Below are 17,000 nucleotides of genomic sequence, written 5' to 3' on the forward strand. Positions count from 1 at the left end.
TCCCCACAGTGTCACAGGGATCTCCATGGGAAGGAAAGAACCCAGCCCCAGTGTGGCAGGGGCAGCCACCAGAGGCCAAGGCCAGCCAGACTTGATGGTAGTGGCAGATTTTGCCTGGGAGCAACCCTTGGATATAGGGAATTTTAGAGGTGGAATCCCAATTTCAGACATGGACACCTGGAGGAGAAGGATAGTTCTTTCCCATGGGAAGGAAAGCACTGAGTCCAAGTGTTTCAAAGGCAGAAGAGGAGAGAGGTGGCTCCTGGGAGGCCAAGCCAGCCAGACCTGTTCTTCCTGGCAGCTTTTGTCATGGAGGGATCCTTGGATATATGGAATTTGGACGAATCTCAATTTTGACCATGGACACCTTGAGAAGAAAGAAGGTTCTCTTCCATTGGAAGGAAGGCACAGAGCCCCAGTGTTTCGATAGCAGGTGAGAGGCAGCTCTCAAGAGGCCAAGGGCAGCCAGACCTTTCTGCCCTGGCTGCTTTCACTGGGGAGCAATCCTTGGATGTACGGAGTTTTGGAGGTGGAATCCCAATTTTGGCCATGGGCGCCTGGACAGGAAGATAAGTTATTTTTTCTAAGAAGGAAAGCACAGAGCCCCTGTGTTTCCGAGGCACCCAAGTGCCAGTCTTCAGGAAGCCACGGCCAGCCAGACTTGTCAGTCCTGGCAGCTCCTGTCTGGGAGCTGTCCTTGGATATAGGGAATTCTGGGCACAGTTGCCCAATATTAGCCATGGATGCCTGATGGAGATGGATGGTTTTTTCCATAAGAAAGAAAAGCACATGGTCCCAGTGTCTCAAAGGCAGATGAGAGGTGGCCCCCAGGTGGCCAAGGCAGCCAGACCTGTTCCATGTTCCCTTAGTTTTGTGGGACCCCACAGTGTCACAATGGTCTCCTTGGTTCCATGAGGCCCTGGAGTGTCACAATGTCCCCCTTGCTTCTGCAGTGTCACAATGGCCCCGTGCTTCTATGAGGCCTTGCAATGTCACAATGGCTTTGTGGTTCCACAAAGCCCTGATGTGTCACAATGGCCCCTCGGCTCCATGCGCCCTCGCTGTGTCACAACGGCTCCTCTGTGACACTGCGGCTCCACAAGGTCACCACGGACCCTTGGTTCCTTGGGGCCCCCGAGTTCCACAATGGTCTCCTTGATTCCATGAGGCAGCACAGTGTCACAATGGCCCCTTGGTTCCATGAGGTTCCCCAGTGTCACCATGGTGTCCTTGGGCCTGCATTGTCACAGCTGACCCATGGTTCCATGAGGTTCCGTGCAGCAGCGCAGCAGGAGCTGCCGAAGCCACCGCCTTTCCAGGAGTGTCTCAGCCAGGAAGGACGGACAGCTCTGCACACCAGACGCTCACGCTGCGCTGTGTCATTTGAACGTCGGCGGAGAATGAAAAGGCAGGAGGGGTTCTTTGTGTGGAGTTCCAGTGGCAGTTTATTTGAGCTACACGCTGAAGGCGTCCAGGGACAAAGAACACACAATACAGCCTGGTCCAGGGCTATATAGGGAGACAGTGGGGCAGAGCATCAAACCTGAGGGCCAGTGGCTTGAGGGAGCAGGGGTGGCACAGAGGAGGGACTGAAGAGCAACAACTAAGAGAAATTCAGGGGAGGAACAGTGAGGGACGGGGAACCAATAGGGAAAGCAGGAGCAGGGACAATTCTGGAATTGGGGAGGAGACAAGGGATGATGTAACTAAGGAATGCAGAACTTTCAAGAAGTGGGGAGGGTAAGGGATTAACACAAATGATTAACATAAAGGTGCAAGGGACTGTGGGAGAACATGTCTCTATACCATTATAACTGAGAGGGGAGTTTCCTCCAAGGCATCCCAGCCTCATCGTCCCCTTCCTCGTCTTGGGATGCAACAGCTCCGTAGTGTCACCATGGTATCCTTGGACCCTCACTGTCACAACTGACCCATGGCTCCATGAGGTTCCCCAGTGTCACTGTGGTTGCTGTCAGAGGCTGGATGAGATCAATGTCCCGAGACCCCTTGGGATGCTCGGAATGCCCGTGTGGGGCCAGGGCCGGGTCAGGCCTTGGTTTGTGGTGGGACAGAGCCCCGCCCCCAGCCCTGGCCTGGCACAGCTGTCAATCACACAGCAGGGGTGGTGCTAACCCAGCTCTGATTGGCTGAGCTGTCAATCAATCACACAGCAGTCAGTGCTAACCCAGCTCTGATTGGCTGAGCTGCCAATCAATCACACAGCAGCAGCTGGTGCCTACCCTGACTCTGATTGGGCAATCAGCTGGCAGTCCCACCCCAGGGGCGGGCCCATGGAGGCCCAGGGGGTTAAAAGCCGGAGCTCGAGGCCAGCCCATGGTCTGGATCCTGCCTTCTCCTGGGGTTCCTCTGTTGGCGACGCTGGAACCTGAGCAGTTGGTACCTGTGTGTGTCTTTCTACAGGTTTTCTGCCTTTCTGTTGTTCTCCATTTCTTCTTCCTCTTCTAATCTTACTTACCTGGAACATTTTTTGGTAACTTAACATCTTAAGGGTTAAAGGTTTTTTAGGTTAAATGGGCTAAGTTAATGAAGTTAATGCTATGATAAGAGGTTTATGTTGAAGTGGATGTTGTATGAAACCCTTTGCTCTGGAGTTCCTTGATTGTCTATATTTTGCCAGTAAAATTTTGTGTCATTTTGACCTCTTAGCTCCGTTGGTTAGAGCATGGTGCTGGTATCACTGAGGCTGTGGGTTCAATCCCTGTGTGGGCCATTCACTTAAGAGCTGGACTTGATGATCATTCTGAGTCCCTTCCTGACAAGAAGAATATTCTTTGCATCTGACCATGGTGAGAATATCTGGTTGGTGTTTCTCCTGTGCACCAAACTCAAGTAAAGGAGCCTTTGGTTCACCCCAGCATTTCAGTGTTCTGGGGTGTTACAGCCCTGCAGGCTCACAATGGCCTCTTGTTTCCATGAGGCCCCACAGTGTCACACCGGCCCCTTGGCTCCATGGGCCCAACAGTGCCACAGTGATCCCTTGGTTCCACAACTTCCCACAGTGTCACACCGGCCCCTTGGTTCCATGAGGATCTGGAGTGTCACACAGGTTTATGGCATTTGTCCTTGCTGCCCCTCACATCCCACTGCCCCACAAACAGCCCCGAGCCACCCGTGAGGGACAGGCCCTGCTGTGCCAGGCTGGGCTCAGGGCTTGGCCTTTCTGCTTCCCCCAGCCAGCCCAGGCCTTGCTCAGCATTGCAGTTCCCTGCTCTGAGCCTTTGGCTTCCTGCAGTCCTGGCCTCAAGGATCTGCTCTCACCAGTGCCTGTGGAGCCTTTGGCAGTGCCTGCCCTCAGTGGGGCCCAGTGATGCTCCAAGGGCCTTGGAGTTTTGCTTCTGACTCCTTGAGCAGCTTCTTCAACCTTCTCTCTGTGCCTGAGGGTCCTGAACTCAGCCTCAAATCCACCGTAGCAGTCATCAAAATACAGAAAATCTTTGGAGGCTCTAATTCTTCCTTCACTTGTCTCCAAATCTCCAAGCCTTGTGCAGCTGATTGGATTCAGTCTCTAGTTCTGTTAAGGACAAAGATTTATTTTCAGAAGAACAGCAATGAGAACACAGAACACATTTACATTGTAAGAATATTTGTAACAATGACTGTCTATAGAACTTATATACCTAAGAACATATCTAACAAAAGTCTATGAAACGTATTTACAGAAGACAAAAAGAAGCCCTAAAATCTATATCCTAAAGACAACAACAAACTCTAAAACGTATGTACAAAAGGGTGGCATCTCTGTCGGGGATCTCCATCAGTCCTCGAGGAAAAGCAAGTGCCACAGTCACTCCAATCAGGCAGAGAGGGCTCTTCCATGTGCCCCCAGGCTGGCACAGCAAGCGCAGGACAGGCTGGGGATGGCCACCAGAATCCAGTGCACAGGTACCACATCCCTGAGCAGGGACCACCCAGCCCAGTCCCAGCCTGGCAGCAGGGGACCCACTCTGCCTGTGGGGACCACATGCCTGTCCTGCTGCTGGTATTGGTCTTCATCCCAAGATCATGGCCTCTTCCTCATCTTTTTCATCAATGTCCATGTCCTCAATGTACTCTTCCACATCCACGTCCATCTCCTCTTCCACATCCACCTCCATCTCTTCCTCTGCAGTCTCTTCTCCATCCACTTCCATGTCCTCCTCTGTATCAGTCTGCATGTCCACCTCCATCTCGTCCTCTCTGCCTGTGACAGCCTGCAGAGGTAGCAACACCTCAGAGTGGGGTCCCTGTCCCACACCATCCCCACAGAACTCCAGCCCAGCTGGGCAGCTGGGGGGTGTCCACCTCCATGGAATGGCACCGTACCTTCCTCAGGACCAATGTCAGCATCCTGCAGGGATGGATGACAAAATCCAGACAATCGAGAGCTTTCAGGACTGATGGGAGTATCAGGGCGCAGGTGACAAGAAGGGTGACAGGGAGCATGGTGAAGGCTGAGCTGGCACAAGGGCTGACACAAGGTGGGCTGACACAAGGGCCAGTGGTTGTGTTGTGCTCTTTGCTGGACGCTGGAAGTTCCAGCTGGAACGTGGAACATGACATCACAGTTGATCTAAAGAGCATCTTTTGCTTACTACCGCTTGCTTAATAAATTCTTGTTAATTAATTTATCTATAATTGGCCTCCCCAGTTGAATTTGTCCATAACAGAACCCATGGAAGCAAGGCTCAGATGTGAAAAAAGCGTGCACCATGGAACCCAAGAGACCCTCATGGAACCAGGGCTGCAGTGTGTCACAGAGGGAGGGACCTCATGGCAGCCAGGAGAGCATTGTGAGGCCATGGAACAATGTGGCACCAAGGTTCCACTGTGACTTGACAGAACCCTGTGGTCAGGAATGGCCCCAAACCGGGCCAAGAGACATTTCCAAGACCAAGTCCAAGGAGCGAGGATTTGCTTTATTCAGCGCGCCGGGTGCGCGGGGATATCTCCTCCTAACACATACTCAGGCACACAGCAGATTACAGTATAGGGTTATACTTTATGCATATTCACGGTTTGCCCTAGAAAAGGTGTGGTTCTGCAAAGTATTTCTCAGCACTCATTACAATCATCAGCACACGCCAGGCGCAGGCACAGCGCACGCTGGAGGTGGCACTGAGGAAGGCTCCGCGTCTTCCTCCGTGGTCCCCTGGTGAAGGCTGGACGTCTTCATCGCCGTGCCCTTTTCACCTTTTCCCTCTAGACATGTGCAGTCTCTTGTTGGCAGTTTCAGCAATTTCCTCACTGGTTTTAGCATGCTCTGCCCTTCATTTCTGCAAGTTTTGTTCCATGTTTCTTGACAAGTTTCATCCTGTGTCTTCAGCTTGTGGTTAATTTTTGCTAGCTTCCAGATTGGGTACAATTTATCTTCTTCTTGCCCAAGTATGCCTAGGCACAGTGCTCTTAACCCTTTCACAGCCAAGGGCTGCAGAGCCACTTCTGGACACTGGGAATTCCTGCAGGTGCAGCCAGCTTTGCAGACAATGAGGCTCCAACCTCACTGTGAGAGGGCCCAGCTTTTACACAACTATTGTTATTAATAATAACAACATTGTAGTTCACTTGCACAAATGAATGTGAGCTCAAGATTTAAACCTTCCTCTGTCCCTCCATGTGGGAGCATTCCAAAACCAATTCTTTCTTCTGTTGGTGCTGTTTCCAATGTGTCATTAACAAAATCCATCCCCATCTTCCCAAACCCACAAGTTATTTTCCTTTTCCCATATGCCATTTTTGGATGCATTTTAAGACATCCAGGGGTTCAGCCTCTTTTAACCGACTGCCCCACTGCTCACACGGTGCTCCCACCTCAGCCCACTCCAGAGCCAGGGAACTCCAGGGAAGGGCTTCCCATCTGGGAATTTCTGATGGGACTGATTCCTCACATTTACATTTAAAAAGTGACATTTTGTGGTGATCTGGCCAGACTGTGCCAGTTTTGTTTCACTAGTGGGCAGGGTCAGCACCAAAGACACAGACACCAACTGAAGGAATCAGTGTCAGTTACTGTAGCTCAAAGCAGCAAAGAATCACAAAAGGAGCAGCTCAGCAATGCACCCAGCCATCACCACCCAAGATTGCAGCAGTGATTAAGAAAGATCCAGCCCCAGTTACCCTCAGGCTTTACCATCCCCCAGATCCACACAGCAGCTGGGGAAGCTGTCACAGCCAAGGGCTGCAGAGCCACTCCTGGACACTGGCAATTCCTGCAGGTGCCTCCAGCCACAGGTGAGGCTCCAGCCCCGCTGTGAGAGGGCCCAGCTCTGACAGTGCTGAATGAACAAACTGACAGCACTTCTGGTGCGGGAACATCTGCTTTCATCCTCCTCTTGGCTTCCTCCCAAAGCCTGGCCAGGGCCCCAGGAGGAACCAAGGGAGGTGACTTTGACCATTCAGCCCCAGACAAGGCCAGATGTCGGATTTCATGGCCTTGTCTGGCTTCTAAACACAGAAAGGTCAATACATGTTTCACTAATGAGTGGATACATCTATCACAGTGCTAATGACCATGCATATTTCATTAGTGAGCAGATCCAAAGATAACCTTTGGCTGGAAGGTTCATCCAGAGGCCACCTTTGGCTCAGGGCCTGTTGTTCAGGCCTCACTCAGGGCTGTTGTCCAGGCCTTGGCACTTCAGGGACGTGGTTTAGTGCTGGGCTCGACACTGCTGGGTGACCAGCTGGACTGGATGAGCTCAGAGGTCTTTCCCAACAGAAAGGATTCTGTGATTCCATGATTCCATCTGCTGCATTCAGCCAGGTCCATGTTAGCAGCATTCATTTGCTCAGAAAGTCTCCTCTGGCCCAGCCCTTGTGGCCTGAGGCTTCAGCTCCTTCAGCTCCTGGTGCTCAGCTGCTCGTGCTGAACCAGACGACTCAGAGAGAAGAACACAGTCCATCCAATTCCTTCTGGGACACGGAGAGACAGTGAATTCTGTGACAGCAGCTTTTCCTGTAGGATGTGCAGCATCACAAAGACTTCATCAGTGGGGTTGGGGGTGCTTGGAGCTTTGTCCTGTGCCACTCTGGGATGTCATGAACCAGGACTTCACCTGCCACCAGCCCAGGTCACTCTCTGCCACCACAGCTCCTTGGGCCTTGTGTCCCCAGAGCAGACACAAAGTGTTTCTGCTGCTCCCCCTTTGCACAAATCCACAGAGAGCTGGGATTTTTCCAAGTCTCATGTCTCCATTGGGCCATATTCCCAAAGAACCAGCAGCACATCCTGATGAACACAGTGAGTTATGTGGATGGTTGTCAGCTCCACTGCTGGCCTAGAAATCTTGAAACTGCTTCTAAATACTGCTCCTTCAGCTCCTGGACACCTTCTCACACAGAGCTGGGGAAAAAATCCCCTGGCCACTGGCTAAAAGGTGAGTTATGCCGAAGTCAGAGCTCTGTGGGAAATCTCTCTCCCTCCCTGTCCTTTAAATGTATCTGTGCATGGGGGTGTGCATGGATGTGTCTTGTATGCAAAGGAAGGAGCGTGCAAGCAACGTGACTGACACTGTCACTGTCCATGCTATTCCATACCCATGGGTACAGAGACATTCTGGAAACCCTGGCACAGACAGGGCCTTCTGTCCATGGGTACAGAGACATCCAAGAGCCCCTGGCACACACAGGCCTGGCACACACAGGCCTGGCAGCACAGGTTGCTTTCCCCACAGGCTGCAGGAGATGAGAACACAACATTTGCCAACACTGACTGCAAGCCACAGCTGCGGGTGCTCCCTGTGAACCTCAGCTCTGGCACCACTGTCTGCCCCAAGCTTCAGGGGCTGCAGTGGGAGCCTGGCTGGGCTCTGCCCTGGGGCCATCCTGCAGGGACAGCTGCAAACAGGGAGCATTCCCTTGCCACCAAGAGCCAAGCCAGGGCTGCAGGGCAGCTGCTCCAGCCTGGAATGCACTGCTGAGTGCTGTGCTCTGGGGCTGGGGCTCCCCGCACAGGGGACTGGACTGGTGTGCCAGAGGAGACAGAGAAGCTGCAGCTTCAGCCTAACTGAGGTGGGTGCGTGGGCTGGGAAGAGTGGCGAGGCTCAAGGGGATTCACAGAGCTCATTGTGCTGGAAGGACAAGGAAAAGGGAGTGGGAACTCAGCAGTGAGGAGAGCTGAGGGCTGGAGAGCAGCTCTGAAGGACACTAAAATCCAACCAGACCTCTGAGACATTGCTGCTCCTCAGCCAGTGACAGGATGAGTCCCTAAGCCCTCAGCCTTCCTCGTGGTGAGGGGCATCAAGGAAGGCAACAGTGTAATGGAGACTGCCACGGGCTGGGAACTCACTGGGGGAAAAGAGGGAGCAGTTGGGAAGTAAAAGGCAGGTGGGGGAGAGAACTGTTCAGAGAAGGGCTGAGCTACAGCTTGAGCAAGCTGCAAAATGTCATTTGGGGTCATTCCAGATTGATTTCATTTCAGAAGCTATTGAACAAGTTTATTTTTTGGGTGGTGGCATGTTTTCCCTGGGAGGCGTACACTCTGCAAACTTGAGCTGTGTTGCTGAAATGCTCAAGCAAGGCAGTGCTGCAGGTCACACCATTTCTTCTTTGGCTGATTCTGGCCCGGTGCTGAGCTCCAGCAGAGCCCTGGCAGAGCCCAGAGCAGCCTCAGCACCCGCAGAGCCCGGCTGCAAGGAGAGAAAGCAGAAAGCGCCCGTCAGCTGAAGGCTCCTGTCCCCTTGTCCTAGCCGCCTGCGGTGCCCAGGCCATGCTGGCCGTGCCCAGAGCGGTGCCCAGAGCTGCCCATCACTGCTGCCTTTGGCAGCAGAGCAGGAGGGCAGGACATGTGCCCAGCCTGCAGCCAGCCACGGCACATCCAGCCCTCAGCAGCTGCCCGCAGCAGGATGCTCCTGTGCTCGCTGCCATCTCCCCAAAGCTCTGATCCCACCATGCCAAGCAGACGGGACCCACCTGACGCCATCCACCGCTGGAAGAAAAGCTGGTCCCAAACTATGTCCTCAGCCTTCTCCAAGGGCACGGCCCATCCACGCCACAGCTGCTCCCAAGCACTTCCTGATCCAGTCTGGACCCCACCTGGAACGCTTCCTCTAGAAAAACAAACAAATGATGGAGAATAGATTACAGACAAAAAGGGGAACAAGAAAAAAGGTCAAAAATCTTATCTCTGTCAGGGCCTTGAGGAAGGCCCAACCCCTGCATGACGGGGAAAAACGCACCTACAGATGAGGGAAGCCCAGGCTTTCTCCCTTCCCCCTGCACTGCCCCCAAAATAACGGTGATCCCAAAGCAAACAAGGGCAGTGGAGCAGCCCAAGCCCTTCCTTGCCTGCAAAGCAAAGCAGCCCCTGCACAGGTTCTGGAGTCCCACCTCTGCTCCCACCATGGGGGTTGGTTTGTGTCGGGCTGGCTGCCCCAGCCCCAGCCCCAGCCCGGGGCATGGTGGGTGCTGGGGGCTGTTGGCAGGGCCAGGAGCCCACTCCCATTTCGTACCCACCCCAGCCCATGCCCCCAGCCCTGCCAAAAGCAGCCTGGCAGCCGACTGAAGGATCAGCTGCATCTGCCCCAGCAAAGGGGGAACCTTTGGCTCCCAGCCAGGCTGAGCAATGCCCAAAATCTGGGAGCATCCCCCTGCGTGTGGACTCATCTGCAAATTCCCTGTGGAGCCTGGCTTTGGAGAAGGTGCCAGAATCGAAGTCCATCATCTTCAGCTGGCCAGGCCGAGGAAGAAATTGTCATCCTTGAGGTTGTCCTTGGTGTCTCCAGCAGCAGCAGCCCCACCTGGTGCAGCTTCTCCAGGGGCTCCTTCTCCTTCCCTGGGGCCAGACCAGGCTGTCAGGGTTCTGCCCAGGGCCCCAGCTGTCAGGGAACCAGGACAAGCAAAACCCGGGGGATGGTGGCCACCAGTGCTTGCCACACCAGGTCCCCAGCTCAGCTCCAGCCCAAGAGCTGCGTGTTCCCTTCTGCTGACCCCTGCTCAGAGCTACAGGCAGCACAAAACCTGTCTGGTTGGCTTTGCCACTGATTGCCAAGAGATGTGTGGAGCTGTTACCTGCCAGGCCCCTGGATCCAACTGTGCACCTGGATCTCTCCCATCCTCTAGGGCAAAGGAACACCCTGCACCCAAGGATCGCGGAAAAGCTCTTCTAAGGATGGTCTGTCCAAGGGCTGCATGGACAAACACCTCTTAATGACATCCTGGCACTCTGGGGAGAGAAACCAGGAATCACCAGTCAGTTGGAGAAGTTGCCCCCCTGTTCCCATGCCCAGGCCATGCTGGGTGTGCCCAGAGCTGGGCCTAAACTTCCCCATGGATTCTCTGTTTGGAGGAGAGCAGGAGAGCAGGACTTGTGCCACCTCCTCAGCAGCTGCCAGAGCGGGATGCCCACGAGCTGCTGCTGTCTCCCTGCACTGGTATTGCCCCTGTGGCCAGAGATGAGGATCCACCTTGAGACAGCCGTCGTGGGAACAAGATCCGCCCCCAGATGATCTCCTGGCCCCTCCTGAACGGGTGCTTGCCCATGACCAGGTGGCACAGCAGGAGGCCCAGGGTCCAGATGGTCGCTGCCTCGCCGTGGTAGCGATGGGGGTGGATCCACTCTGGTGGGCTGTAGGACAGGGTTCCTGTGGAACACAGACAGAGTTCAGCAGGGGGATGCTGCTGCTCCCAGAGCCTGGCCCCAGCACCCCTGGGCATGTGGGGGCTGCCCCAGTGGGACACAGGGTGACCGCTGCCCTCTCACCAGCACCTGGGACTTGTGTACAGACTCGGGGCTGGAAAAGAACCCACTGGTGCTGAAAGAGGGCAGCAGAAACCCTGGGAAGGCCCAACCATGATACACAAAAGAAAAACTCATCCAGTGGTGGAGAAACCCGCTCTACTCCCTGCCTGCACAGCCCCCCAAAAATGTGAACAAGCCAAGGCCAACAAGGGGAGCAGAGCAGTCCAAGCCCATCGTTGCCTGCACACCAAACTGTCCAGGGCACGGGGTCAGACCCCCCTCTCTGCTACCCCCATGGGGGTTTTTGTCAGGCTGGCTGCCCCAGCTCCAGCCCCAGCCCAGGGCACAGTGGGTGCTGAGGGCTGTCAGCAGGGCTGGGAGCTGGACCCCCTCACACCCCCACCCAAATCAACCTGGCTCCAGCATTAATCCCATCCCAGCTGCAATAGGGGGAGCCCCGGTGCTGCACCCCGGCTGGGCCATGAGATGCCCAGGAGCATCCCCTGGCAGGGCTCACCTGCAAACTGGGTGTAGGCTGTGTCTTGGAGGAAGGCGCCACAGCCAAAGTCGATCAGTTTCACCCGCCCGGTGGCCAGGTCGAGCAGGATGTTCTGGGGCTTGATGTCCCTGTGCAGGACCCCGCAGCTGGTGCAGTGCCGCACGGCCTCCAGCACCTGGCGGAACGGCCCCCGCGCCTCCTCCTCCGGCAGGAACCTCCGCTCCGCCAGGAAACCCGACAGGTCCTGGCACCGCTCCGGGCGCTCCAGCACCAGCAAGAAGCTGTCGGGGAGCTCGAGCCACTCCAGGAGCTGAATGATACCAGCGCAGCCAGAGGCCACCTTGGCCAGCAGCACGATCTCCAGGGGTGCGCTGGTGCCGTCGGGCTGCGGGAGGAGCGCGATGCCGTCAGTGGGGCTGAGGCCGTGCCGGGGCTGGGGAAGCCCTCAGCCAGCCCGGGATGCTCTGCATGCCCCGCTCAGCCCACGCCCGCTCTCCCTGCAGGGCTCCCGGCAGCTCCCACCCTGCCGGGCCCCGGCTCATCCCCGCCCGGCACGGCCCGGCTTCTGCCGCTGGCCCCGCTCACTCACCAGCTCGCCCCAGTGCCGGATGCGATCCCACGGCACCCTTTTGATGGCCACCTGCGAATAAGGGAGAGCAGCGGGTTCAGCTCGCCCCCCACCTAGCCCAACCCCATCCTCCTCCTGCTCCGCCTCCTCCTCCTCCTCCTCTTCCTCCTCCTCCTCCTGCGCCCGCCGCCGCTGGCCCCGCCGCTCACCGGGGCGCCGTCCGAGAGCCGCGTGGCCGCGAAGACGCTGCCGAAGCCGCCGCTGCCCAGCAGCGAATCCAGCCGGTACCGCTCCTGCAGGGCCTCCTGCGCCTTCCCTGCGGGCGGGACGCGGCTGTCAGCGCTCGGCCCGGGGCCAGGAGCGGCCCCCGAGCGCCCCCCGAGCGCCCCGGGCCGGCCATCCCCAGGCGTTCTCTGCTGGCAACGGGACAGCGGCGGCTCGGGGCCGGCGGCCGCGCTGCCGAGCGGCGGAGCTCGGGCCGGGGAAGCCGCAGCGGAGGCGGCGGCAGCGGCCGCGCCGCCTGTGTCCTCCGCGGGGCCCGGGAGGAGCCGGGGCCGGGGCCGGGACTGGAGCCCACGTCGGGGCCGGGGCCGGGCTCGGGCCAGGCGGAGCCAAAGGGCGGCGATGCCCGCCCATCAGCGCCAGCGCCAGCACGGCCAGAGCCGGGCGGAGGCGAGACCGCGGCGGGACGGCCGGGGACGGGAACGGGAACGGGGCCGGGGCCGGGACAGCCCCGCCCGGGGCCGGGGACGGGCCGGGGGCATGGCCCGGCCGGGCATGGGGAGAGAGAGACCGGGAGAGGAGGGGACAGCGGGAACGGGAGAGCGGGAGAGGCTGCGGGACAGCGGGAGAGGGAGAGGAGGAGCAAGAGGGACTCCACAAAGTCGCTGCTTTCGCTGCTTTTGCTTCTGCTGCCGCTGCTGCCGCTGCAACTGAAGCAACTGAAGCTCCGGGGCCGTTTGTCCCCGTGTCCGTTTGTCCGTTGCCCGCTCGCCCCCGCGCCCAGCCCCGCGCTCCCCGGGGGCAGCCCCTGAGCCTGCCCAGGGAGCCCCTGAGCCATGGACAGTGAGACTTGGACTGCCTGGGAAATTGTTCTGGCTGTGATGGCCCTGGCAGGGCCAGCCCAGAGGCTGCAGGGCTGGACCTTCATGCATTGGAATGAGTTAGGATAAATCAGAAGCAAATGAGAGTTAACAGTACAGGAACAGGAATCCAGATTCCTCCAGGACACTTTGGTTCCATAACTGCTCACTGGAGCTTGGCCTTACAAAGTGCTCATGTCATGGGAGGAGGAACTGATGCAGATTATCAAGGAGAAATTGAAGGAAATTGGTTAAACAATAGTGAACAAGATAGGATTATTCAAACCCATGACAGGGTAGCACAATTATTGATATTGTCAGTTTTTAAAACAATTGGGGAAAAGGAGATCCACCTCAAATCACTGCTGTTGGTGGAGATAAAGGGTTTGGATCCAGCAGTGCTAAGAATGGAACCAGAGTGTGGGTCCAGAGGCCAAAAGGCCCTCCCGAGGCAGCTGAAGGGACAGCTCCTGGGAAAGACAGCACTGGTTGAATCCTGAAACCTGGGCAGGAACAGTGGGAATGTGAACCTGCAGCCAAGTGCTCTGTGTGAGAACAAGTAGATATTACAGTATACTGTTTTACACATCCTGCCAGACCAAATCTCTCTGTTTGCCCCAATGGACAAGCAAAGGACCTCGGGGGCATTATTCTGGAATTAAAAAGGTGCCAGCTCCATGGACAACAGAATTATTGTCCTTATCCTGCATGAGACTGAGGAAAAAGAATGATTAACCTTGTCACTGAAGTACTGCTGATATCTGTAAGTTGTACCTTGAGAGTCAGCCAGAATCTTTGCCACAAACACCTCTAGAGGTTCACCAAGGATTAGTCATGGAAACTGTTTTGAAAATTTAAAGCTCAAAGTAGCCAAAGTACTCAATGTCACTGATGGCTGGGTGTGTTCTCAGCTGCAGTTGGGAGGAATGGGGTTCCCTTGGAGGGCCCACCCTGTGGGGTGGCCAGAACTCTGTCCATGGGCTCTGCCTGGTAATGGAGTCAGAGCAGGGACAGTTACAGAAAACTGCTGTGGAACACAGGGATACAAGGATCAGTTTGACAGGATTCACTAGGATTTCCCTTCCGGAGGAACCAAACCCTGTTCTAGTTCTAGAGGCCACGGTGTGAGAGGATTTCTCTGCTTTACCATCACTCCCAATGCCAGTAGAACTCAGAGTGCTGGAGCTGGTCAGTGTCAGTGTCACACCACTCCCAGCTGCAGGGCCACCATTTAGGGTCCTTCAGCAACAACCACCAGGAAGAGCTGGCGCCAAGAGAACACTTTCCCCCCAAGGAGTGCCGTGGGTTTCAGAAAGCAAAAGGATCTGGTTCACCCTGTGCCCCACGTGCACTGCCTCGTCCTGTGGAGTTTGCATGAATGAGCTAAATCAACTATTAGAAGAAATAGCAGATGCTCCTGTGAAAATATCCGAGAGGACATCCCGTGAGCTCCAACAAACACAAATAGGGCTCTACAGAACTGCATGGCCTTGGACTATCTGCTTGCTGGCCAAGGAGGAACCTGTGCTACCATGGGAGAGGAATGTTGCAGGAATGTCTATAAGTGCTGGGTTTGAGGTCCAACCATCAGGAATCACCTCAATAGAACAATCAGCAGAAGAGTGGCAGCAAGAAGAAAATTCTTCATGGTGGGATTGGCTTCTAAATTGGAGGCTGCTGTGAAATGAATTCATGCAGTCACTGTGATCCTTGCAGTGTGAGCACTTGGTGTGTTATGATTCTGTATTCGAGTTGTGACACTTCATGCTGGAAATGGAGACTTGTCTAAAAAGAGACACAGTCTCAAGAAAAAAAGGGGCATTTGATAAAGAAGAGAGAATAGCATCTAATTAGGCATGTTTTAAAAGGAATCAAATGATAGCTCTGAGTAATGAACTTGAACAGCACTTAATTGAAGAAGAAGAGGCACTGCCTTTATGCATAACACCTAAATCTAAGCTCTGTTATCCAAAGAGTTGTTATGAACCTTGTACCTCCTCTATAGATCAAAGTACTGATTGAAGTTGCAAGGCCTGAGCACCAGGCCCTGACTGAGGCCTGAAGAACAGGCCCTGGGCCAAAGCTGAGCTCCACATGAACCTTCAAACCAAATGCTATATTTGTGCCCGCTCATTAACAAAGTCTTATTAGCAATAGGATCTATGTATCTGTTCCTTTCTGAAAGATGTATTTTTCTTCCTGTATTTAGAAGCAGGACAAGGCCCCATCTGGCTTTGTTTGGGGCTGTAGGATCAAAGTCACCTCCCTTGGTTCCTCCTTGAGTCCTGGCCAGGCTTTGGGAGATAGCAGACGGGAGAATGAAACCACAAGTTCCCACACTAGCAGTGATGTCAGCTTGTTTGTTTAACAGTGTAAAAGCTGGGCCCTCTCACAGAGAGGTTGGATCTGGGGGATGGCAAAGCCTGAGGGTGACTGGGCCTGGACTGCAGGCAATCTTGGGTAGTGATGGGTGGGTGCATTGCTGAGCTGCTCCTTTTGGAATATTTTGCTAATGACAATGTGCTTTGCTGAGCTTATCCTTTTGTGATTCTTTGCTGTTTTGCATGATATAAATGACACAGTTTCTTAGGTTGCTGTCTGTGTCTTTGGTGCTGAACCTGCTCTCTGGTGAAACATGGCCCCATCCTGCCAAGTGTTACCTGGGAAGACAAAAACCCTCACTCCAAATGTCCCCCCTTCCTCCTTGTTCCCCCACTTTATACACAGAGCAGGATGTCCGATGGTCTGGGGTATCCCCGGGCTCAGTTGAGGTCACCTGTGCTGGCTGTGTCCCCTGCCAAGCTCCCCACAGCCCCAGCCCCTCCCCAGCGTGGCCGGACGAGGGGCAGGACAGGCCTTGGCTCAGGGGGAGCTCAGCAAGAACAAAACCATCTCTGTGTGCTCAGCCCTGTGCTCAGCACCCGGCCCAGCAGTGTCTGAGTGCCAGTGTCTGTGCCATCAGTGCCTGCCAGGGGTTTCCATGGCAAGTGCCAGCACAGGTGACCCAGGTGTCACAGCCAGTGAGGGCTGCCATGGAAACAGTGCCCAGCACGGCCCCTTTCTGTCTGGCTGACCTGGCCTTTGGCCCTGGCACTGCCCTTTGCTGCTGGTTCCGCGGCGCCTGAGCGGCCAGCGCGGCACAGGGCAGGTGGCCGTGGCACAAGGCCCCAGCACGGGATCCCCTCTGGCTCTGGGCAGTGACAGCAGCCCTGAGCAATGTGCTGGCACCGTGGGGTCAGTGCAGTGACCATGGCCACAGCCCCTTGCAATGGCCCAGGGCAGGTTGGCATGATGATCCACCCTCACAGCTGGCCCAGGGCAGCTCTGCAGTGCCCTTCCCCACAGCCTGTCTGCACAGAAGCACTTCCAGGGCTCTCTGCACTTCCCTTCCCTCACTCTTGGGTCACTCCCACACCTCCCAAAAACCCACTGGATGCTTTGGAGTTCCAAGCTGCTCTGGCCTCCAGGAGCTGGTCAAATTCTGCCCTGAGCCAAGTCTGCATTTGTGTTTATTGCAGAAATTCCTGCGTGTCTAAATCATTCCTTGCATGGTTCTGCTTTGGGGAAGGGGAAACACCTTGGAGGCACCTCGGGCTTGGCACAGCCTTGGAGGAGGGTGTCTGTTTTCAGTGGGGAAACTCAGGAGTTTTATATTGCTTGAAAAAGAAGAAGAAAACCCCTCTTTGGCTGTGCACAGCCACTTCTCTGAGCAAAGCAGGTCTCAGGTGAGTGAGGAGAGACAGGATGGGCTTGGGGAATGTGGAGCAAAGTTGTCCCCACTGGGTCACATCTCAAGGCACAGCTTCTCTGAGCAGGCCAGACCTCGTTAGGAAAGACCCTGGATCAATATCAGTCACAGAATGCTGTAGTCATATCTTCTCACAAAAGAACAGGAATAAAATGAATCCTTTATAACAGGAATGTGGCTTTGTTAGAAGCTCTTTGAAACATTTCTCCATAATTGCAGTAGGAAAGCTTACTGATGAACTGCCCTAGGCCAGAGGGAAATCTAGGCACAGCCAAGGTTTGTCAGGACTTGCTTGATCCTAATGAGCCCCGTGGTGCCTTTGGAGCTGAGCCCTGGAACCTCAGGGTCCGAGAGGAGATTGCACAAACCTTTCCAGGAGTCCAAGTCAGATGAAAACCTCAAAGGGTCTCAAAGAATAAATGGGATCC

The 17,000-nt window shown here is 55.3% G+C and overlaps 1 protein-coding gene and 2 pseudogenes across 1 annotated transcript; 1 reads left to right on the forward strand and 2 right to left on the reverse strand.

Moving 5' to 3' along the window:
* LOC128782905 (zinc finger protein 850-like) overlaps positions 1 to 17,000 on the reverse strand; it is a 211,394-nt pseudogene that overhangs the window by 145,317 nt on the left and 49,077 nt on the right.
* The window catches only part of LOC128782907 (zinc finger protein 345-like), a 258,868-nt pseudogene that overhangs the window by 30,079 nt on the left and 211,789 nt on the right, over positions 1 to 17,000 (forward strand).
* Positions 8,406 to 13,311, reverse strand: LOC128782913 (serine/threonine-protein kinase pim-1-like). The gene is given in 6 exon segments (XM_053933431.1): positions 8,406 to 8,624; positions 8,908 to 10,159; positions 10,401 to 10,577; positions 11,193 to 11,559; positions 11,764 to 11,814; positions 11,952 to 13,311. Coding segments are annotated over 5 exon segments (1,647 nt in total). The 5' UTR covers positions 12,897 to 13,311; the 3' UTR covers positions 8,406 to 8,624; positions 8,908 to 10,052.

The sequence above is a fragment of the Vidua chalybeata genome (assembly GCF_026979565.1).
Source record: "Vidua chalybeata isolate OUT-0048 chromosome W unlocalized genomic scaffold, bVidCha1 merged haplotype SUPER_W_unloc_5, whole genome shotgun sequence".
NCBI classification, from domain to species: Eukaryota; Metazoa; Chordata; class Aves; order Passeriformes; family Viduidae; genus Vidua; species Vidua chalybeata.